Source organism: Oncorhynchus masou, chromosome 8 (genome assembly GCF_036934945.1).
Source record: "Oncorhynchus masou masou isolate Uvic2021 chromosome 8, UVic_Omas_1.1, whole genome shotgun sequence".
Lineage (NCBI taxonomy): Eukaryota > Metazoa > Chordata > Actinopteri > Salmoniformes > Salmonidae > Oncorhynchus > Oncorhynchus masou.
Window position 1 is genome coordinate 37196918 of NC_088219.1, and position 23263 is coordinate 37220180.

The window sequence follows — 23263 nt, forward strand, 5'->3', positions numbered from 1 at the left end:
TTTGCTATCTGGATTGTCTCATTAACTCATTGGTGTGCGGTGGGATTATGATAGGGATGGGTGCATGCGCATTATCATCATAGTACATTCTTCACTTCACACCACGAATATGTACATGGCCAATGCAAATCCAATCTAATTCAGTGTAGTGAAAAAACAGCGATATTCAGTGTGCAATCCAGACTAATGCAGACATGGCAAAGATTGCCAGAACTTTCACACTGATTTAAGAATGTTTTATTTTAATTTTAAAGAAATCAACTGGGAAAGATCAGGTTCGACACATGACTGATGGCTGGACTGGCATTTCTCCGCCCAAACGTCTTCCCTCCTCCCTTTCTCCTCCTTCCCTCCTCCCCCTGTCTACCTCCTCCCCCTCTTTCCCTCCTCCTCCCTTCCCCCCTCCCTCTTGTCTCTTCACCCCCTCCCCCAGTCTCCCGGCGGCGGCCTAGCTCTCTTCCTTCCACTCCACTTCAGAAACACCAAGCGACTTTTCTTCTTTCCCACGCCAACACAGACACACAAAAACAGAACACAGACAGCCCGCGAGTAACTTCTTCTCGAAGTCACAACAATTACATTTTTCTCAGTTTTAACGATAATGGACGACGAAATAAGCAAGAAAGTAGGGCTGGTGAGCTGACTTCACTTCGGATGGATTTTACTCGGGGGGGGAAACAGGATAAAGTTTTATGTGCGTGCGTGTTTCAGCGAACTTCGACGCACAACTTTTCATTGTTGTCGTTTTCCCTTTCAGTTGGAGGAGATACCTAGCTATATATAAAAACAAAAATTACACCCGTATGCAAATATTCATGGATTTAACTTTTTGGTTTCGTCGGTGTGTTTTGTAACTTGTTTTTCTATCCCAGAAGACGCAACAAGGAACGAGGGGGACAAGTCAAGAAATCAGCTACCTAAATAGCTACTGTAGTTAGCTTAGCGACTGTAGCTAACAAAAATGAACAGTCGTTGAATGCTTATTTTTGCAGGGTTTGCAATAAATAGTCTCTTGTTTATGGGTTATATCGTTACTACCACTGAAAAGCTTGGAAATATAAATAATATCGTGTGTTAGCTAGGTAGCTAAGTGTTTTGAGGTAGGGTTTTTGGAACTGGATATTTTCCGAACGGAGTAAGTTAACTGCTAGCTAAAACAGGACTTCCACAGCAAGACCACACTGTTTCGAAATCCAAGATGCCGCAGCTGGACGGGGGAGGAGGCGATGATTTGGGGGCAAACGACGAGTTAATTTCGTTTAAAGACGAGGGGGAACAGGAGGAGAAAACAGCCGAGAATGTGTCCTCTGAGCGGGACCTGGACGACGTCAAGTCCTCGCTGGTTAACGAGACGGAGAACAACAGCAGTTCGTCTGACTCCGAGGTAACTACTTTGTCTAATTACCTAATGTTAATGTGACGGAAGATCTAATCACTCTATAAACCACTGCAGTACAGTACTAGCCGTTGTCTTCTAGCTACCAATCTGTGTTGTTTTACAAACGGTTTGTGTTTGTCAGCAGGCAGGCAGTCACAGACGTCCCCAGCAGCACAGACCAGATTGGGAGAGCTATGTCAGGCAGAGAGAGTTCTTTGCAGAAGGTAGCTAAAACTTTACAAACTCACTAGTAAAACTATAACTGTAACTCTCACGGATCTTTTATGAATGCTCCCCCATTTTCTCTCGTTTTCCTATGCATTATCTTTACAATCTCTTTCTACCTCCCATTCTCCCTTTATCTCCCCATTCATTTAAATAAGCTTTGTTGAAATGAGGTCATTTTACACCCCTTATAAGAAACAACCAAAACCCTCCTTTCTCCCTCTTCCTATCCCTCCGCCCCCTCCTCTCTCTCAATTCAATGAGCACTGTTGACCCCAGTCTATCCCCCCAGCTCAGAGGAGGGAGTGGATCAGCAATTGCTAAAGTTAACTGTGTGTGTCTTTTCCAGCTCTGAGACAGCAACACGACAGTGGGTTGTTCAAGGCATCTCCATATGCTGGCTATCCCTTACTGATGATCCCTGACCTGGGTAACCTAGCTAACCTGAGTCACCTGGGGAACCTTGGCAACCCCTACCTCTCTCCCGGAGCCCTCTCACCCGGTGCCAGGACGGTGAGTCAGTCACACATGCACGAACATGCATTAAACACACTCAATCTTTAGTTAATATTTTTTGCAAGAAAGGCTGCTAGACTAACATAGCTTTCTATGTGGTGTGGCGGTGTATCTAGTGTGTGATGTCTGGTGTGTGTTATAAGGGACGGTGAACGATGAGTTCTGTGTGTGCTCTGACTCTGAGCAGTGTAATATGTCTCGTAGCGATTAATGGTGTGTTATGATAACACACTAGCGTTTCGGCAGCAGGCAGGCCTCAACACCGTCCTGCTAAAACGCTGATGCAGGAATGTGTGCACGTGTGAGAGAGAGACATGTATAGATGCTACAGTATCTCTGTCATCACCAACCATGCGTACCTATGTTAGTTGTAGTTAACATTGTTTTTTTTGTTTGCTTTGGGTTTATCCCATAAGTCCTTTCTGTTTGTGTCTAATAAGACATTAAATCTTAGCTTTTTAACTCCGATGTGAAAAATAGTCCTTACGACACAACTGGCAGAAGCTGCTCTTTTAACATGTACGTTTACCCCCCACCCCACCCCCACTCACATACCCTGCCTGCCTCTACATTCCCTCTCCAGGTATTAATGAGCTATTGTTGTCATGAGGTGGAGAAGCTCAATTGACCTAATGTTGCTCTCCACAGGAGATCATTACCACATGCACACACAGTGGAGGTTGTGTTGACTTTAGTCAGCACCGTGGTTAATGCTCCCTCCTCCTCGTTAGAGAGGAGTGTAAGAGATGCCCACCTCTCTGTCTGAGTGAAGATGCTAATGTAAATTGTACAATAGCTGAATCATAGCACACCACCATGTGTGTTGTCCAGTGTCTACCCTCACCAAAATATGGAACAAAAACTCCAGGGGTATCCAAAACAGTAAGGGTGAAATCAGATGCACTCTAGACCAGGACTGAAAGTTAAGTGTGTAACGTTCTGTGATCGGGGCTTGATGTAGGTGGACCCCCACGGATACTGTAACCCCAGGGAGAGTTGCTCTGGCCCCTTTCCTCTTTTAACGCACGCGTTGGAGTTAGACAGGAGTGTTGGGGATGGATTCAGCCTTAAGTTGCTGATTTTACTCACTTGGTGAGCTTTCAACACACACACACTTGGTTGTCAGTCACCCCTAAGCATTAGTGAATTTGTGGAGGGGATGCTGGGAGAGATTACTGACACTGTTCTAACACGTCTCGCTACCTCACTCTCTCTTTGTGAATGGTGTGTGTGCTGTCGACAGCCTTCTCTCCTGGTATTTTAAGTCCAGTGAGACAATGTGGAGTAAACACACGCCAGAGGGCCTCACACTTTACATAAACACACACTGCAACCTTTACACACACACACACACACTGAGCGAGAGATACCGACCATCTGAAGAGTGAACTCACATGGGACAATGAGGTCAGTTGCACAAAATCATATTTGAAGGTATTAGAACATATGCAAGTTATTTGAAAAATGTATTTATGACTGGTGAATATTTGTTGAAGAACCTAAATCTACAACAGTTGTATTAGTCTAAATATATGATCATGGGCACATGGTTTGGAGGGCACCTGGATATCCTTCTTAATAAAGCCTACAATGAAAGACCCACCCAGTGCAGTAAAACAATAGATTTTCCTGTTTTATACAGTGTCTTTGTTGTTATCGGCTCAACTAAATAAATAAAAAATTCTCGCCCATCTACACACAATATTCCATAATGAAATGCATATCTTTTCTGAAATGTTTGCAAATCTATTAAATTAAATACAGAAATATGTTATTTACAATACAGTGCCTTCGGAAAGTATTCAGACGCTTTCACCTTTCCCACATTTTGTTACGTTACAGCCTTATTCTAAAATTGATAAAATCATTTCCCCCTTTATCAATCTACAAACAATACCCCATAATGACAAAGCGAAAGCAGGTTTTAAGAAATGTTTGCAAATGTATAAAAAAATATACTGTATTTGCTTTAAGTATGAGACTCAATTGAGCTCAGGTGCATCCTGTTTCATCCTTGAAAGGCACAGAACTGTCTATGAAAGGTCCCACGGTTTACAGTGCAAATCAGAGTAAAAACCAAGCCATGAGGTCAAAGGATTGTCCGTAGAGCTCCGAGATGGGATTGCATCGAGACAAAGATGCGGGGAAGGGTACCAAAAAATGTCCGTAAGAACACAGTGGCCTCCATCATTCTTAAATTGAAGAAGTTTGGAACCACCAAGACTCTTCCTAGAGCTGGCTGCCTGGGCAAACTGAGCAATCGGGGGAGAAGGGCCTTGGTCAGGGAGGTGACCAAGAACCCTAAGATCACTCTGACAGAGCTCCAGAGTTCCTCTGTGGAGATGGGAGAACATTCCAGAGGGACACGTATTTCTGCAGCACTCCACTAATCAGGCAGAGTGGCCAGACGGACACCACCCGTGAGTAAAAGGCACATAACATCCTGCTAGGAGTTTGCCTAAAGGCACCTAAAGGACTATCTATGAGAAACAAGATTCTCTGGTCTGATGAAACCAAGATTGGACTGTTTGGCCTGAATGCTAAGCTTCAGGTCTGGAGGAAACTAACCACCGCTCTTCACCTGGCCAATACCATCCCTATGGTGATGCGTGGTGGTAGCATCATGCTGTGGGGATATTTTTCTGCGGCAGAGACTGGGAGTCTAGTCAGAATCGAAGGAAAGATGAACGGCGCAAAGTACAGAGATCCTTGATGAAAACCTGCTCAGGGCCTCAGTCAGGGACAAAGGTTCACCTTCCAACGAGACAACAACCCTAAGCACACAGCCAAGAGAATGCACGAGTGGCTTCGGGACAAGTCTTTTAATGTCATTGGTCCAGCCAGAGCCCAGACCTGAACCCGTTCGAACATCTCTGGGGAGAGACCTGAAAATAGCTGTGCAGCTTTGCTCCCCATCCAAACTGAGAGCTTGAGAGGATCTGAAGAGAAGATTGGGAGAAACTCCCCAAATATAGGTGTGCCAAGCTTGTAGTGTCATACCAAAGAAGACTTGAGGCTGTAATTGCTTATAACAGTGAACCTTTTTTTTGTGGGATACACACAAGATACACATGGTCTTGTGGCATATTTTGGTTGAACTATCCCAATTTTAGATTTTTTTAAATTGAATTTATTTAAATTTCAATTAACCAGGCAAGTCAGTTAAGAACAAATTTGTATTTACAATGACAGCCTAGGAACAGTGGGTTAACTGCCTTGTTCAGGGGCAGAATGACAGATTTTCTTACCTTGTCAGCTCGGTGATTTGAGCTAGCAACCTTTCGGTAACTTGCCCAACGCTCTAACCACTACGCTACCTGTTGCCCCAAATGTCCATGTGTGGCCCATCCAGAGCCCGGACTTGGACCCATTCAAAAATCTCTGGAGAGACTTGAATATAGCTGTGCAATGGAATTACAACCCTCTGCATGCGCAGTGCATTCTCCTGTCACATGTATAGCTGATTCTCAAGATCTTACGCACTAATGAGATGCTATTGAGCCCACACTACTAGACTGTCTGAGCCAAGGACTACATGCTTTCTGGTAAGTTTTGTTTACAAATACTGGGTAGGGTGAATATATTTTATATTACATGATTCTTTGTTAATGTAACTACCTAATGCAACAGACAAAAAAAATCTTACTAGAAAATATTCACATTCATGAAATCACAAGTGAAATATATTCAAACACAGCTTAGCCTTTTGTTAATCACCATGTCATCTCAGATTTTGAAAATATGCTTTACAGCCAAAGCAAGACAAGCATTTGTGTAAGTTTATCGATAGCCTAGCATAGCATTATGCCTAGCTAGCAGCGGGCAATCTGGTCACAAATCAGAAAAGCAATCAAATTAAATAGTTTACCTTTGATGAGCTTCAGATGTTTTTTTTCTCACGAGACTCCCAGGTAGATAGCAAATGTTCCTTTTTTCCAGGAAAAATATTTTTGTAGCCAAAAATAGCTCCGCTAGTTCTGGCTGAGAAAACGACCGGAAATTGCAGTCACGACAACGCCGAAAAATATTCCAAATTAGCTCCATAATATCGACAGAAACATGGCAAAAGTTGTTTATAATCAATCCTCAAGGTGTTTTTCAAATATCTATTTGATAATATATCAACCGGGACAAAGCTTTTTTCAGTAAGACCGGGTGGAAAATGGCTACCCCTGTCTTTTGCGTGAGAAATACACAGCCATCGGGTGGATACTGACGCAATGCTGTCGCTCAGGCTCATTTTTCAAAATAAAAGCCTGAAACTGTCTTGTGATACTAGACACATTAAGGAAGCAATAGAAAAGGGAATCTCGTTGATTTCCCATTCACTGCTCAATAGGGAAGCATAGGAAGGGACTCTTATTTAGAAACCGCTGCGTTCCTGATTTGGATTTTTCTCATTCTTTTGCCTGAAATATCAGTTCTGTTATACTCAAAGACAATATCTCTACAGTTTTGGAAACTATCATAAGCTATCAACTATCCTAAGCTATCATTTATATGCATATTCTATTTTCTGATCCTGAAAAATAGCCTGTTTACTTTGGGAACGTTATTTTTCCAAAAAATTCAACAAGTAAATAGTAGTCTACAGCAAAGTGTTTAAATCATTTATAACTTAAACCCCACATGGTGGCGGAAACTTATCTTGCTTGAGCCTGCTATGAGTGTTGATTCACCTGTTTCCACGGGAAAATGCTGCGGGCACTATCTGATGTGTGGAAACATTTCACTGCAGCTAATGTAGAAGGAAAAGCTGTGTACATTTGCAAATACTGTGCCAAATCATATGTGAAGAATGCAACAAAGATGCAGAATCATCTGGCCAAGTGCATAAAGTTCCCTCGGCGCTCACAACAAGCAACCTCTGACAAAGGTCCCTCTACTTCTATTCGAGGTGAAGGTTATGAATTAGACACCTTATCGATAGCAACAGCTCATGGTCCTCCTGGAATCAGAAGTTTTTTTTGACTCAATGGAGGAATGCAGTCAGAGAAATGCTGATGAATGTCTTTCATAAGCTGTGTATGCAACTGGTTCACCTCTGCTCACAGGCAATGTGTATTGGAAGAGATTTCGGAATGTTCTTCGTCCAGCAAACACCCCTCCAACCAGACATGCCTTATCTACTCATTTGCTGGATGCAGAGTTCAACATAGTTCAAGTGAAGGTCAAGCAAATCACAGAGAAAGCAGACTTCGTTGCAGTCATCTTGGGTGGGTGGTTGAATGTTCGTTGGCAGGGAATAATGAACTACATCTCCATACCTCAACCAGCATTCTACAAGAGCACAGACACCGGTCTCTACATTGCAGATGAGCTGAAGGCAGTTATCAATGACCTTGAACCTCAGATGGTATTTGCACTGGTGACAGACAATGCTGCAAACGTGAAGGCTTCTTGGTCTAAAGTGGAGGACTCCTATCCTCACATCACACCCATTGTCTGTGCTGCACATGTATTGAATCTGCTCCTCAAGGACATCATGGCAATGAAAACAATGGATGCACTCTACAAGAGAGCCAAGGAAATGGTTAGGTACTTGGGGTCATCAGGTCATAGCAGCAATCTACCTCACCAAGCAACGTGAGAAGAATAATAGCACCACATTGAAGCTGCCCAGCAACACCCATATTGGGGTGGTGTTGTCATCATGTTTGACAGTCTCCTGGGGTGGGAAGGAGTCTCCAAAAAATAGCCATATCACTGTCTGCTGATATGGAAAGCCCCATCAAGAGGATCCTTGTGGATGATGTATTTTGTGGTAAGCAGCCTGAAACTCCTGAAACTTATTGCAGTAGCCTTTGCACGGATTGAGGGAGACAATGCTATCCTGTCTGATGTTCACTCTGCTTGCAGATGTAAGGGAAGAAATTCGTACTGCCCTGCCCACTTCACTGTTGCTCCAAGCAGAGGAAACTGCAGTTCTGAAATGCATCAAAATGTGTGAAGACTTCTGCCTGAAGCACCTACACACTGCAGAGTACTTGTTGGACCCCAAGTATGCTGGCAAGAGCATCCTGTCTGGTGCAGAGATCAACAAGGCCTATGGTGTCATCACTACCGTGTCCCGCCACCTTGGCCTGGATGAGAGCAAGGTTCTTGGCGGTCTGACGAAGTACACTTCCGAGCAAGGGCTTTGGGTTGGAGATGCAATATGGCAGTCGTGCCGACATATCTCATCAGCCACCTGGTGGAAGGGACTTTGCGGATCTGAGGCTCTTTCCCCTGTTGCCTGAACCACCCTCAACAAGGTTGGAAAGTGACAGTGAAAAGGAGGCCTCACAGTCTGATGTTCAAGAGGTGGACATTGAGAAGGTCCAGGGAGAAGACATGGAAGCCTGAGAGGAAGGCAACCAAAGCTTTAGTTTCTAGACTATCATTTTACAGATGTATGTTGAAAAACATTTTTGGGGATGTGATAGGTCATTGGGCGTCATTCGATATTCCCTTTTGTTTTTCAGTGAAATCATCCCATGTGAAGAGTTTAATTTAATTAAAGTTCAATTTGTAACTACATTTTTATTTTATTTTGGAAGGATTTAATCATTTGCAATTGTCTACTTATGATAAGGTAAAATCTTTGTTTCTGTCTCCATATGATATGGTAAATATATCCAATGCAAAAATAACATCTACATTTTAAATGGTATTAATATTAATTCCCATATATTTCCATGGAATGTTTCCACCTCTGAATATCCCCAAAATGTGCAGCCCTAGTCATACCCAAGGAGACTGGAGGCTGTAATAGCTGCCAAAGGTGCTTCATCAAAGAACTGGGAAAAGGGTCTGAATGCTTCAACATCAACAAAGGGAAGGAGCTGATTGAAGACTTCAGGAGACCGCAGAGGGAAACTGCCCCCATCCACATTGACAGGAAAAACTTCAGGTTGAAAAGCTACAATCTGAAATGGTCCACCCACACAGATAGTGTGGTGAAGAAGGCGCAACAGGTCCTCTTCAACCCAAGGAGGCAAAAGACCCTCACTACCTTCACATCGTGTCGGGCTGTGTCAGAGCTCTCCAGAAGGTGGTGCGATCTGCCCAACGCATCACTGGGGGCACGCTGCCTGTCCTCAGGCCATAAATAACATCCGGTGTCAGAGGAAGCCCAAGAAAATCATCAAGGACATCAGCCAACCGTGCCAACGGCCTGTTCACCCCGCAACCATCCAGAAGGCGAGGTCAGTACAGGTGCATCAAAGCTGGGAAAGAGACTGAAGAACTGTCAAGTAGACTGTTAAATAGTCTAGTCACCACTAGCCGGTAACCTGCCCTGAACTTTGGTCACTGTCACTAGCCGGCTACCACCCGGTTATTCTACCGTGCACCTTAGAGGCTGCTGCCCTATGTACACCGAACAAAAATATTAACGGAACATGGAACAATTTGAAAGATTTTACGGATTTACAGTTCATAAGGAAATCAGTCGATTTAAATACATTTACTACGCCCTAATCTATGGATTTTCCATGACTGGGAGTACAGATATGCATCTGTTGGTCACAGATACACGCCCCTACTTAAGGTATCAGAAAACCACCATTTGTCTCGTAGTGCGACATCTCCTTTGCATAGAGTTGATCAGGCTGTTGAATGTAGTCCCACTCCTCTTCTGGAACGTGCTTGAATGTGCTGTCATGTCGACACAGAGTATTCCAAACATGCTCAATGAGTGACATGTCTGAGTATGGCCATGGAAGAACTGGGACATTTTCAGCTTCCAGGAATTGTGTGCGGATCCTTGTGACGTGAGGCCGTGCATTATCATGCTGAAACATGAGGTGGTGGCTGTAGATGAATGTCACCACAAGGGGCCTCAGGATATCGTCATGGTATCTCTGAGCATTCCAATTGCCATAGATAAAATGCAAGTTGTTTGTTTTCTGTAGCTTATGCCTACCCATAACCTCAGCACCACCATGTGGCACTCTGTTCACAACGTTGACATCAGCAACTGCTCTCCCCACAGTGCTGTACATGCTGCATGCCATCTGCCCGGTATAGTTGAAACCGGGATTCACACATCTCCTGCATGCCAGTGGCCGTCGAAGTGAGCATTTTCCCACTGAGGTTGGACATGACGTGGAACTGCAGTCAGGTCAAGACCCTGGTATGGATGACGAGCACGCAGATGAGTTTCACTGAGATGGTTTCTGACAGTTTGTGCAGAAAGTCTTCTGTTATGTAATCCCATAGTTTCTGTTTTGAGAAAATCTCTAAAACGATGGAGGCGGCTTATGGTAGATAAATGAATATTCAATTCTCTGGCAACAGCTTTGATGGACATTGCTGCAGTCAGAATGCTCATTGCACACTCCCTAAACTTGAGGCATCTTTGGCATTGGGTTGTGGGACACAACTGCAGATTTTAGTGGCCTTTTATTGTTCCCAGCACGAAGTGCACCTGAGTAATGATCATGGTGGTTAATCAGCTTCTTAATATGCCACTCCTTTCAGGTGGATGGATTACCTTGGCAAAGGAGAAACTCACTAACAGGGATGTAAACAAATATGTGCACAGCATTTGGGACAATCTTTTATTTCAGCTCATGAAACTTGGGACCAACACTTTACATGTTGCGTTTTATATTTAGGTTTAGTGTAAGCACAGAATGGCATGCTTATTTAAAAGATGGCTAGTCGCCTGGCCGGCGGACACTCCTGTATGTCAAGCTGTGTGCTGTTTATGCACCTTTTTCATTTATGGTGAATAGCATTCCCAAACCTAAGTGGAGGGAAGGGGGTGTTGGTGTGTGTGGTTTCTATCTTGGTGTTTTGTTAGAAGCAGTACATTTAGCCTCCAGCCATGCATCAACATCATGATTGTACAGCAAACTACTGATTGTTTAGGGATAAAGAGGGAGAGGCAGAGTTGTGTAGGCTTCATCGGTATGGTATTTCTAACAGCTGGTTTCATTTAGAACTCACAGCCAGAACTTCCTGGGGCCTTGGAGTGGGGGTATATGTGTGTGTGCTCAGCCCCACTCTCCCTCACACACACACACACACAGGGCCTACACTTTCTCCTTGTGCAGTGAACACACTCCCTGCACAGGCAAACACTTATTATGTTCTTGTGGTCCTCATTATTTGAGTTTTATTTGACCTGCCACACAATGAGACCCTTATCCATGACGTGCGTGTGCTCTTGTTTTTTTTCCTCAACTGAAAGTCAGCGACTCGGCGTAGCATGTTGGTCTGCTGTGAACATTATACCACAACCCTGACACACATTCCCCGACACTCTCCCCTTTTCTACTCCTATATTGCCATGTCCATTTTTAGCCCTATATCTTATCCCTTCTTCCTTCCTGTCTCACCACCTTGGAGTGGTGACTGACCGCTGAGAGGTTGTGCCCTACGTTAAAAGCATGTGTGTGTGCCCGCTGCTTTTCTAAACTAATGCGCTCCCACACATAAACCTTCATGCAGAGAGACGTACAGCTGGAGTCTGACTGATACACTCACCAGATGTCTGCAGAAAGTAATCCGACCAGGACTCATGTGGAGAGTCATCGGAATTCACTTCTCATTCTCACCTCTCACACTAGCGCACACACATCCTACCAGCTGTACCCATTTCATGATATGTTTGTCCACAAAGTTAAAAAAAATTGTGTAGTGCTTAATTGTTTGCACGCAGTCTTTAAATCTTTGAATTCTCTCTCCCCATTCCTTTGTCTTTCTCTCCAGTATCTACAGATGAAGTGGCCCATGCTGGATGTTCCTGGAACCTCTGCGTTAAAAGACCCTCGCTCCACCTCCCCCGCTCACATGGTGGGTTTGTGTGTCTTAGGGCTGGGCGGTATACTGTATTTTACTATACGGTATTGATGCACGGACCAGTTTGGGTTTTTACTTCACCTTTATATAACATTTTTTCAATGTTTGGTTTGCTAAATGTGATACGCTACTGCACCGTGTGTAGCGTCCATTTAATAGTTTCCCCCGCAGCTTGAGACGTCTCTCTCCTTTCTCTCTCTCCATGCCACTTTCCACACAGACCAAGCTCCCACCCCTGTCCCTCAAGGAGCAGTTGTTGCGTTCAGTTTGCATGGTCAATGCAGCACATGCAACAAGATGTTGATGACCACGATGCTGATTTCCACTTTACTAAATATAAATCTGCAAGCGTTCTATAATTACACTTTGTTTGTGTATCTTACTGTCTGCAAACAGCTAGTTTGTCTTAGCATGTTTCAAAAATGTATTGTTTTTGACACTAACGCTAATGTTTTTGACATTAGTTAGATGTCTGGCTAACTAGCTAGCTAATAAATCGACTGAGTCAGAGCAAACGTAGCTAGCTAATACAGCCTTGTACTAGGGATGGTGTAGGCCTAAATCAGCACGTTTCTTCAAAATCAAAGGGGAATAGGCAAAGCGTGAATGTTAGCTACATGACGTAGCTAAGAGACCATTTTAATGTAACCAATGGTTTTAGGGTCCCCTAGGAAACACTGACCAACACTTTGTTTCCTACCCTGTCACAACTACTCCGTCTTTTTTTATTTGTCATGTCAAACACTGTATTCGAAGTGCCCACTATTATATTCCAACTTTCCCCCAAGTGTTTTGATCTAAATCGCAAGTCAAATTGTAATTGCAATATTTGGTAAAAAAATAAGGCCTAGATTTTTCCCATATTGTGCAGCCCTATGTGGCAGTGTGGGAATGGTCGGCCCTCATTGTAAATAACAATTTGTTCTTAATGGACTTGCCGAGTTAAGTTTAAATAAATAAAGTTAAAACACCCTGACTGACATCTTAAAGGCCAACTGTTGCTCAAGCTAGCTTCTTGCTAAGTACCTGGTCTTTCTTACAAAACTTACCTGGGTATGTAACCCTGCTCTGTTAGTATATGCCATGTAGATTGTCTCCTAGAGTGCCCCCCCCCCCCCACACACACACACATACACACAAAGCACTCAGGTGACCTGACACCTGACCTCCCTCAAACTCGCTACAGACAGACACTGGAATGTTCATGCTGAATAGTGTTAATCTGCCTGGAGACACAGGACTTTCACACCTCGGGGTGTGTGTGTCTAAGACCGGCGGAGTGAGTGTGTATGAGATGAGCGGAATTGTATTCCAGTGAGTATTAGCCAGTGTGTGTTGTGTATCTGAGGATAGACCTGCTCTGCCATGGAGGACTGATCCCCTGTCATTAATAGTCAGACAGAGAGGCCCTACCCAGAAACAACCCTAGCCCTTAGGCTCATGTGTAGATTTTAAGGCATTGCACAGTAGGGCTGGGAATTGCCAGGGACCGGACGCTACGATATTATCACGGTACTTAGGTGCCAATACAAAATGTATTGTGATTCTCACGGTACTGATTTATTTTGATTCGACGTTCCAAACATATTGCTGCTCATATGTCTGCTGCAGAGGGACGAGAGTCCTGAGAAAACAAGTTTGTCAGTCATGTGAATAAGTGCTGGGGGAAAAATGTGGATCCCTATTTAAAAAGATAAAGAACAAGCAAATAAGGCAAATAATATTGCGATATTGTCAAAACTATATGATATATTGTCAACAATAATATCCCGATATGCATGCTTAATGTAGTGAAAAGTCCACCTCGGGGAGAAACTGTTACTCCTTGTGACCAGACACCGTATGAACTTTCCTCTGTTCCTAATCTCTTGCTCTCATCCCTCTCGCTCTCTCCTCTCTAGTCCAATAAGGTACCAGTGGTGCAGCACGGTCACCTGCCCCCCTTCTCTCCCCTCCTGTCCTACAGTCCAGACCCCTTCCCCCCGCGGACACCCCCTCCTCACCTCTCACCTGACACAGGTATGGAACCTCCTCATCCCTCTCGCTAGTCTCTCTGTAACAATGGATGTGTGTTTATTTATGAGAGAGAGATATATATATATATATATATATAACACACATACAGTTGAAGTCGGAAGTTTTTACAAACACTTAGGTTAGATTCATTAACTCGTTTTTCAACCACTCCCTGAATTTCTTGTTAACAAACTATAGTTTTGGCAAGTTGGTTAGGACATCTACTTTGTGCAGGACACAAGTAATTTTTCCAACAATTGTTTACAGACAGATTATTTCACTTATAATTCAATGTATCATAATCCCAGTGTGTCCGAAGTTTACATACACTAAGTTGACTGTGCCTTTAAACAGCTTGGAAAATTCCAGAAAATTATGTCATGACTTTAGAAGCTTCTGATAGGCTAATTGACATAATTTGAGTCAAATGTAGGTGTACCTGTGGATGTATTTCAAGGCCTAACTTCAAATTCAGTGCGTCTTGGCTTGACATCATGGGAAAATCAAAAAAATCAGTTCTCAGAAAAAAGTTGTAGACCTCCAAGTCTGGTTCATTCTTGGGAGCAATTTCCAAATGCCTGAAGGTACCATGTTCATCTGTACAAACAATAGTAAGCAAGTATAAACACCATGGGACCACGCAGCTGTCATACCGCTCAGGAAGGTGACGCGTTCTGTCTCCTAGAGATGAACGTACGTTGGTGAGAGAAGTGCAATTCAATCCCAGAACAACAGCAAAGGACTTTGTGAAGATGCTGGAGGAAACCGGTACAAAAGTATCTATATCCTCAGTAAAACGAGTCCTATATCGACATACCGCTCAGCAAGGAAGAAGCCACTGCTCCAAAACCGCCATAAAAAAGCCAGACTATGGTTTGCAACTGCACATGGGGACAGATATTGTACTTTTTGGAGAAATGTCCTCTGGTCTGATGAAACAAAAATAGAACTGTTTGGCCATAATGACCATTGTTATGTTTGGAGGAAAAAGGGAGGTGCTTGCCATTTGAAGAACACCATCCCAACCATGAAGCACGGGGGTGGAAGCATCATGTTGTGGGGGTGCTTTGCTGCAGGAGGGACTCGTGCTCTTTACAAAATAGATGGCATCATGAGGTAGGAAAATGAGGTGGGTATATTGAAGCAACATTTCAAGACATCTTCCAAATGGACAATGACCCCAAGCAAACTTTCAAAGTTGTGGCAAAATGGCTTAACTTCTTGATGCACCCATCCCGTGAGCGGGATCATTTTCGTCAACCACCTCTGAATTGCAGAGCGCCAAATTCAAATTAAATGACTAAAAATATTTAATTTTCATGAAATCACAAGTGCAATATAGCAAAACACAGTTTAGCTTGTTGTTAATCCACCTGGCGTGTCAGATTTCAATCAAGCTTTTCGGCGAAAGCATACCAAGCGTCTATGTAAGAACATCTCTCTCAGTAGACAAAATGTTAAAAACAGCTAGCAGCCAAGTAGATTGGTCATGAAAAGCAATAAATGAAATCGCTTACCTTTGATCTTCAGATGTTTGCACTCACGAGACTCCCAGTTACACAAATGTTCCTTTTGTTCCATAAAGATTATTTTTATATCTAAAATACCTCCATTAGGTTGGTGCGTTATGTTCAGAAATCCACAGGCTCGAGCGATCACGACATCGCAGACAAATTCCAAATAGTATCCGCAATGTTCGTAGAAATATGTCAAATGTTTTTTCTAATCAATCCTCAGGTTGTTTTTATAATATCTCAACCAGGACTGTAGCTTCTTCAATAGGAGAGAGAGAAAATGGCTGCTCCATGCTGTTGCGCATGCAAAACGCTGCTGGCACCCAGCCATACAGTAACGAGATGTGATCTTTCTTGCTCACTTTTCAAAATAAAAGCCTGAAACTGTCTAAAGACTGTTCACACCATCGGGAAGCCATAGGAAAAGGAATCTGGTTGATTTGATATCCCTTTAAATGGAGTGAAGGCAGGCTATGGAACATGGAGCTTTCAAAATAGAGGCCACTTCTGGGTTGGATTTTCCCCAGGTTTTTGCCTGCAATATCAGTGCTGTTATACTCACAGACAATATTTTGACAGTTTTGGAAACTTAGTTTTCTATCCTAATCTGGCAATTATATGCATATTCTGGGCCTGAGAAATAGGCAGTTTAATTTCGGTACGTTTTTCATCCAAACATCAAAATACTGCCCCCTACACTCAACAGGTTACCTCTCTGGGATATGGCTAAAAGCCAGTGAAAATGCAAATAAATTACTATGAAAATCAAATTTTCATTAAATCACACATGCAAGATAGCAAATTTAAAGCTACACTTGTGAATCCAGCCAACATGTCAGATTTCAAAAAGGCTTTTCGGCGAAAGCAAACGATGCTATTATCTGAGGATAGCACCTCCGTAAACAAAGAGGGTAGCATATTTCACACAAAACGCAGAAATAAAATATAAAACATGCCTTAACTTTGACGAGCTTCTTTTGTTGGCACTCCAATATGTCCCATAAACATCACAAATGGTCCTTTTTGTTTGATTAATTTCGTCTATATATATCCAAAATGTCCATTTTATTTGGAGCTTTTTATCCAGAAAAACACCGGTTCCAACTTGAGCAACGTGACTAAAATATCTCAAAAGTTACCTGTAAACTTTGCCAAAACATTTCAAACTACTTTTGTAATACAACTTTAGGTATTTTTTTAATGTAAATAATCGATAAAATTGAAGACTGGGTGATCTGTGTTCAATACAGGAGTAAAACAAACTGTAGCATGCTTTCTGGTCACATGCCTCTATCTTCAAGTGACCCTGGTTCAAGATGGCCGTACTTCATTGCACAAAGGAAGAACCTCAACCAATATCTAAAGACTGTTGACATCCAGTGGAAGTGATAGGAACTACAAGAAGGTCTCTTAGAAATTTGGATTCCCAATGAAAACCCATTGAAAAGAGTGACCTCAACAAACAAAAAAATCTGAATGGTTTGTCCTCAGGGTTTCGCCTGCCAAATAAGTTCTGTTATACTCAGACATGATTCAAACAGTTTTAGAAACAAGTTTTTTTCTATCCAAATGTACTAATAATATGCATGTCTTATCTTCTGGGGATGAGTAGCAGGCAGTTGAATTTGGGCATGCATTTCATCCGGATGTAAAAATACTGCCCCCTGCAAGGAGTCCTACAAATCTGACTCAGTTACACCAGCTCTATCAGGAGGAATGGGCTGAAATTCACCCAACTTATTATGGCTTGTGGAAGGCTACCTGAAACATTTGACCCAAGTTAAACTTTTTTGCGGACACCTTCGACACCTTACTGTGAAATTGCAGAGCGCGAAATTCAAAATAAAAAAATCATATTCAACATTCATGAAAATACAATGTGTCATCATTTAAAAGCTTAACTTCTTGTTAACTTCTTATGGCTGCAATCCTGTTAACGGGGGCGATATGACAACAGCCAGTCAGTGTAGGGCGCCATTTTCAAAACGTCAATCTCATTAACATTCCTCAAACATACATGTCTCATACCATTTTAAAGCTATTCTCGTTGTGAATCCCACCACAGTATCCAATTTCAAATATGCTTTACAGCAAAAGCACCACAAACAATTGTTAGGTCACCACATAGCCACAGAAAAACACAGCCATTGTTTTTCCCCCAGCCAAAGAGAGGAGTTGCAAAAACCACAAATAGAGATAAAATTAATCACTAATCTTTGATCTTCATAAGATGACACTAATAGGACTTCATGTTACACAATACATGTGTGTTTTGTTTGATAAAGTTCATATTTATCAAAATATGAGTTTACATTGGCGTGTTACATTCACTAGTTCCAAAAACATCCAGTGATTTTGCATAGCCACATCATTCAACAGAAATACTCATCATAAATGTAGATGATAATACAAGTTATACACATGGAATTATAGATATACCTCTCCTTAATTAATGCAACCGCTGTGTCTGATTTCAAAACTTTACGGAATAAGCCAGCCATGCAATAATCTGAGACGGCGCTTAGAAACATTTGTCACAATAGCTGCCATGTTGACGTCAACAAACAAGAAATTACATGATAAATATTCCATTACCTTTGATGATCGACATAAGAAAGGACTCCAGAAATCGCAGGTCCACAATAAATGTTTGTTTTGTTAGCGCTTTTGGTATACATATCCAAACGCTCATTCTGGTCATCGGACAAAAAGTTATATTACAGGTCAAAGAAAAATTTCAAACTATGTACAAAATCAATCATTAGGATGTTTTTAACATATAGCTTCAATAAAGTTCTGACCGGACTATTCCTTCCCATCTTCATGAGCCCTGGAACGCAAGTGACTACCATGAAGAATAAGCATGATCAGAAAATGGCTGACTGCCAGACACCTGACTGATTCTGCTATCATTCACTCCCACAACACCATAAGTCTCATTATAATTTCTATTGATGGTTGACATCTAGTGGAACCCCTAGACAGTGCAACATCCTTCATATCTCAAGGGGATTTCATTGGGGACTCTGGTGAATACATACAAGCTCAGATTTCTCACTTCCTGTTTTGATCTCTCCTCTGGATTTTGCTTGTCGTATGAGATCTGTTATACTCAGACGTCATTCAAACAGTTTTAGAAACTTTAGAGTGTTTTCTGTCCAATACTAATAATAATATACATATATTTGCAACTGAGACTGAGGAGTAGGCTGTTTACTTTGGGCAACTTATTCATCCAAGCTACTCAATACTGCCCCCCAGCCATAAGAAGTTAGTCCATCTGCGTTGTCAGATTTACTCTTTTTAGGCTTTACGGCGAAAGCATACCATGCGATTATCTGAGGACAGCGCCCCACACACATACTTTTTCAACCAGCACAGGTGTCACAGAATCACAAATAGTGGTTAAATAAATCACTTACCCTTTGAAGAGCTTCCTCTGTTTGCAATCCCAAGGGTCCCAGCTACACAATGAATGGTCATTTTGTTCGATAAAGTCCTTTATATTAAAAAGGTCTGTTTAGTTGGCGCCAATGATCTCAGTAATCCACTCATTCAACGTGCATACAAACTAATCCAAAAGGTTACCAGTAAAGTTCGTCCAAACAATTCAAACGCTGTTTCTAATTAATCCTCAGGTACTCTATCTAAATAAACGATAATGTTTAAGATGGAGAATAGTATGTTGAATAGGGAAGCTAAATAATGAAGAGTGCGCACCTCATTCACGCTTTAACAATACCACTTTTCTAATGAGACACCTTGTAGTTTTTCCAACTACTTGTTCATTTTTTCAAAAAACAAGCCAGAAACCCTTTCTAAAGAATTGACATCTAGTGGAAGCCATAGGAACTGCAATATGGGTCCTTTCTATTTGTATTTCTTATGGACTCAAATTACATTTCCGGATGGATTTTCCTCGGGTTTTCGCATGCCATATCAGTTCTCTCATACTCAGACATTTTAACAGTTTTAGAAAACACTGAAGTTTCTATCTAATGCTACCAAGTATATGCATATCCTAGCTTCTGGGCCTGAGTAACAGGCAGTTTACTTTGGGCACGTCAGTCATCTGAAATTCCGAACAAAAACCAGTCTCAAAAACCGGTTAAGCAATTTAAAGGCAATGATACACTCAATTAGTATTTGGTATGTAAACTTCTGACCCACTGGGAATGTGATGAAAGAAATAAAAGCTGAAATGTATCATTCTCTCTACTATTATTCTGACATTTTACATTCTTAAAATAAAGTGGTGATCCTAACTAACCTACGACAGTGCATTTTTACTAAAATTAAATGTCAGGAATTGTGAACTGAGTTTAAATGTATTTGGCTAAGGTGTATGTAAACTTCTGACTTTAACTGTGTGTGTGTGTGTGTTGCTCTCTCTCCACTGTCCTTCTCCACCTTCCAGGTCTTCCCCGCACTCCCCACCCAGCAGAGCTCTCCCCCTACTACCCTCTCTCTCCTGGAGGCATGGGACACATGACACATCCTTTGGGCTGGCTGTGAGTCACACACTCACATTTACCATCTTGTGATGGATACAATGATGGTTTAGTTTATTTTGCTAACAATTTCCAGCTGAATGAATGATATTGCAACACAAGTGGCACTGTTTCCCCTCTCTCTCTTTGTCTCCAGGCCGGGCCAGTCTATGTACGGTATTCCAGCGGGGGGGTTTAGACCATCCTACCCTGCAGCTCTCGCCATGAACTCTTCTATGTCCAGGTACAGCTCACCTAATCACTCTCACACATCCATGTATTACTGCTCTGGAGACTTAATACTATAGAGACTGGACTTATATCTGTAAAGCAAGGGCTCTCAAACTGTTTGTGGCCTGGACCCCTTTTGAAATAGAACATTTTTACTCTGACTTCGGCCTGGATGAACCAAGTGTCGGGGCCTGGAAAATAACATTTTTAAGGCCTGCCTTTTGGCATCGGTGAGAAAATGTTGCAGTGTTCAAGCTAATTTTCTGCAATTCTACACAATTTGTCATGGGGCAGAGATTTATGTTGTTGCCGCATTAAAGATAATATCCTAGAATTCTACACAATTTGCCATAACGCAGAGAGAAAACGTGGCCGCTTTTTCTTTTATGCTTAAATTAAATACAAGAAGTATTGATTTGGATAATGAGTAATTGGAGTACTATGGATACCAATATCCCCCTGTGAGCCTCCCTGGTCCATGTTGTCCAGGGTTGTTAACATCTACTGGAGATGAAGAAAATGATATTGCTCCCTCAACTTATTACGTGAATCCCTTGATCAAAATGTGTTTCATCGGTTATTAGTAATATTCATTAAAAACATGTTTATTGATCGTTATATTTTGAGCTCTTGCCCCGGACCCACTTTGAGAACCTCTGCTGTAATAAATACAATTGTCATTTCAAATGGTATTTATGCTTAATGGACCTGTGTGTGTGATTGACAGCTTGGTGGCCAGTCGTTTCTCGCCCCACATGGTCCCGTCCCTGCAGACGTCTGTCCCTCACCCTGCCATCGTTTCCACGGCGATCAAACAGGAACCAAGAGACGGCAACCGCCACGGGTACGCATCCAAACACACACCTTTCCATCACACACATATTAACACCTCTTGCCGACTCACTGACTGTCTCTGTCTGGTGTGTGTAGGTGTGGCGTATCCATGGGGGACAGAGAGAAAGAGGAGGAGAAGAAGCCCCATGTGAAAAAGCCTCTGAATGCCTTTATGCTGTACATGAAGGAGCAGAGACCCAAGGTGGTGGCAGAGTGCACGCTGAAGGAGAGCGCTGCCATCAACCAGATACTGGGACGCAGGGTAAGTGGCAGCGTGAGCTTGCACACTGTCTTTCTTTGGAGGATTATACAATGGCTGTGTTCATACTGAAAACTGTTGTCGGTGGCCTATGTTCCAGAAGGGAGTATGTGTTAACCCTTTGTGTGTCTCTACAGTGGCACTCTCTATCTCGTGAGGAGCAGTCAAAATACTACGATATGGCCCGTAAAGAGAGACAGCTACACTCCCAACTCTACCCTGGATGGTCAGCTAGAGACAACTACGTAAGTACTATAGTAAACATTTAGTAGTGATTTGATTGGTTGCTTTGAGCTGGGGGGTGTGATGTGATTGGTTGTTTGTGTGCAGGGGAAGAGAAAGAAGAGGAAGAGAGATGGCAGGCCAGAGACGGCTCCTGATGGACAAATAACACACACCCAGTCTGCTGCTCCAGAGGGTAAGTGACTTCCAAGACCAGAGAATTATGAGAAGTGACCAAACTATATTTTTTGACATTACTGGAAACTAACAGCAAAGACTGATCAGTGTTTTGTTTTTGTCTCTCCAGAGCACTTCTCTCCACAGCCCAAGAAGTCATGTGTGTCGTATGGAACTCAGGAGAGGCCCAGTGTTTCTCACACACACCTGACACACACACACCTGTCCCAGGCTAGTCCCGCCTCCTCCCTGGACTCTCCAGCCACGCCCACCACTGCTCTGGCCTCCCCTGCCGCTCCCGCACCCACACACACTGAACACACACACTCTCACTCTGAGCACACACATCCTGAGCAGGTCCAGCCCCTCTCCCTCACCACCAAACCCCCTCGCCCGCACTCGCACAGGGAGACACACGGTCAGACTTACACCCACATCCAGTCTCACACACACCCACACTTGTTCACTCACACACACCTGCCCCTCACCACTAAGTCCACTTCTTCTCAATCCTCTTCCTCTCATCCCCCCTTTTCTCCCCACATGAGCTCATCCAGTAACCAGACTCCACCGCTCCTTACTGGACCAATCCCCTTCACCTCTGGCTTAGCCCCTACCACCTCCATCCACCAATCGACGATGAGCTCCCATCATGCCATGCTCCAGTCCCAGCCTCTCTCCCTCGTCACCAGAAATAATCATTGAAACCCAAAGATGCTAACCACAGATCTAGGATACAATTTTGCTATGCCCAGTCCTAACCTTAAGCATTACACTAACCCTAACCACTGCTCTAGGATCAGATTTTCCCAAGCCGTAAGCATTACACTACCCCCAGATCCTTTATGCACAGTCTATCCATATTCATGGGTGGGATGGAAATCTATCTGACCCTGTATCAGTGGATAGGAGGGTACTCTACTCTGGGCAGGGGTGAACAACTCCTTGAGGGTTTTAGCTCCAGAGCAGCAATACACCCAATTTGAATAGTGGTTTAAATGAAGATCATGATTAGTTGGTTAGCTGAATCATGTGCTGGGCTGGGGAAAAAGCCTGCAATAACCAATAACCTGTTGCCTTTGAATTAGGATCAACTTTTTCCTTTTCTTTTTTTTGTTGTTTTTTTGTCTCTGTTTGTAAATAAACTTTTTTTTTTTTTTTTTTACCTTTTCTAGATAGTAGATCTGGTTTTATATTAGTATGAAAAGAAAACAATTATTGGTCAATATTTGACCACCTCTTTTTAACTTGTCTTCGTGAAACCAAGCATATTTTTAGTCAAATGGTATTGTAGAATATTACCTTTTTTTGATGAATTTGTCCAATTTGTTACTTGTATGAAATACAAAAATGTAAAGGCACATTTTTTTTAAAGAACAATAGATCAAAGTAATAATTTCTGTCTTTGGTAGTAATGAGTGCAGATCTGTCCCCCCCCCCTACTCTTTTATAAATCCCCCCTCCTGTATGACTGAGTCTTTGTTGATAATAAACATCTACTTATTTCTGAAAGGTGTCTTTGCCCATATCTGTGTGTTTCTGTTCCTGTGTGGTCTTTGCCTTTGGTAGGATGGTCTTTGACATGAACTCAAGGCAACTTCAATGGATCTCA

The 23263-nt window shown here is 42.6% G+C and overlaps 1 protein-coding gene across 3 annotated transcripts; it reads left to right on the forward strand.

The window, feature by feature from the left end:
• The first annotated feature begins 429 nt into the window (after positions 1-429).
• Positions 430-23167, forward strand: tcf7l1a (transcription factor 7 like 1a). 3 transcript variants are annotated; one of them, XM_064972366.1, is made up of 12 exons: positions 430-1384; positions 1521-1602; positions 1953-2116; positions 11819-11902; positions 13810-13927; positions 19856-19949; positions 20086-20172; positions 20887-21003; positions 21090-21255; positions 21390-21497; positions 21583-21670; positions 21782-23167. In XM_064972366.1, the coding sequence occupies exons 1-12, from the start codon at positions 1199-1201 to the stop codon at positions 22354-22356; spliced, it is 1869 nt and encodes a 622-aa protein (XP_064828438.1). In that variant the 5' UTR covers positions 430-1198; the 3' UTR covers positions 22357-23167. The 3 variants fall into 3 exon arrangements, with proteins under 3 accessions (XP_064828438.1, XP_064828439.1, XP_064828440.1); XM_064972367.1 differs by having other exon boundaries at positions 1524-1602; XM_064972368.1 differs by lacking the exon at positions 1521-1602 and having other exon boundaries at positions 1305-1384.
• The last annotated feature ends 96 nt before the right edge of the window (positions 23168-23263 follow it).

Coding starts and splice junctions, on each gene's coding strand:
- tcf7l1a (XM_064972366.1), top strand. CDS start 1,199: ATGCCGCAGCTGGACGGGGGAGGAGGCGATGATTTGGGGGCAAACGAC. Junction 1,385..1,520: donor GCAGTTCGTCTGACTCCGAG/GTAACTACTTTG, acceptor TGTGTTTGTCAG/CAGGCAGGCAGTCACAGACG. Junction 19,950..20,085: donor ACACATCCTTTGGGCTGGCT/GTGAGTCACACA, acceptor CTTTGTCTCCAG/GCCGGGCCAGTCTATGTACG.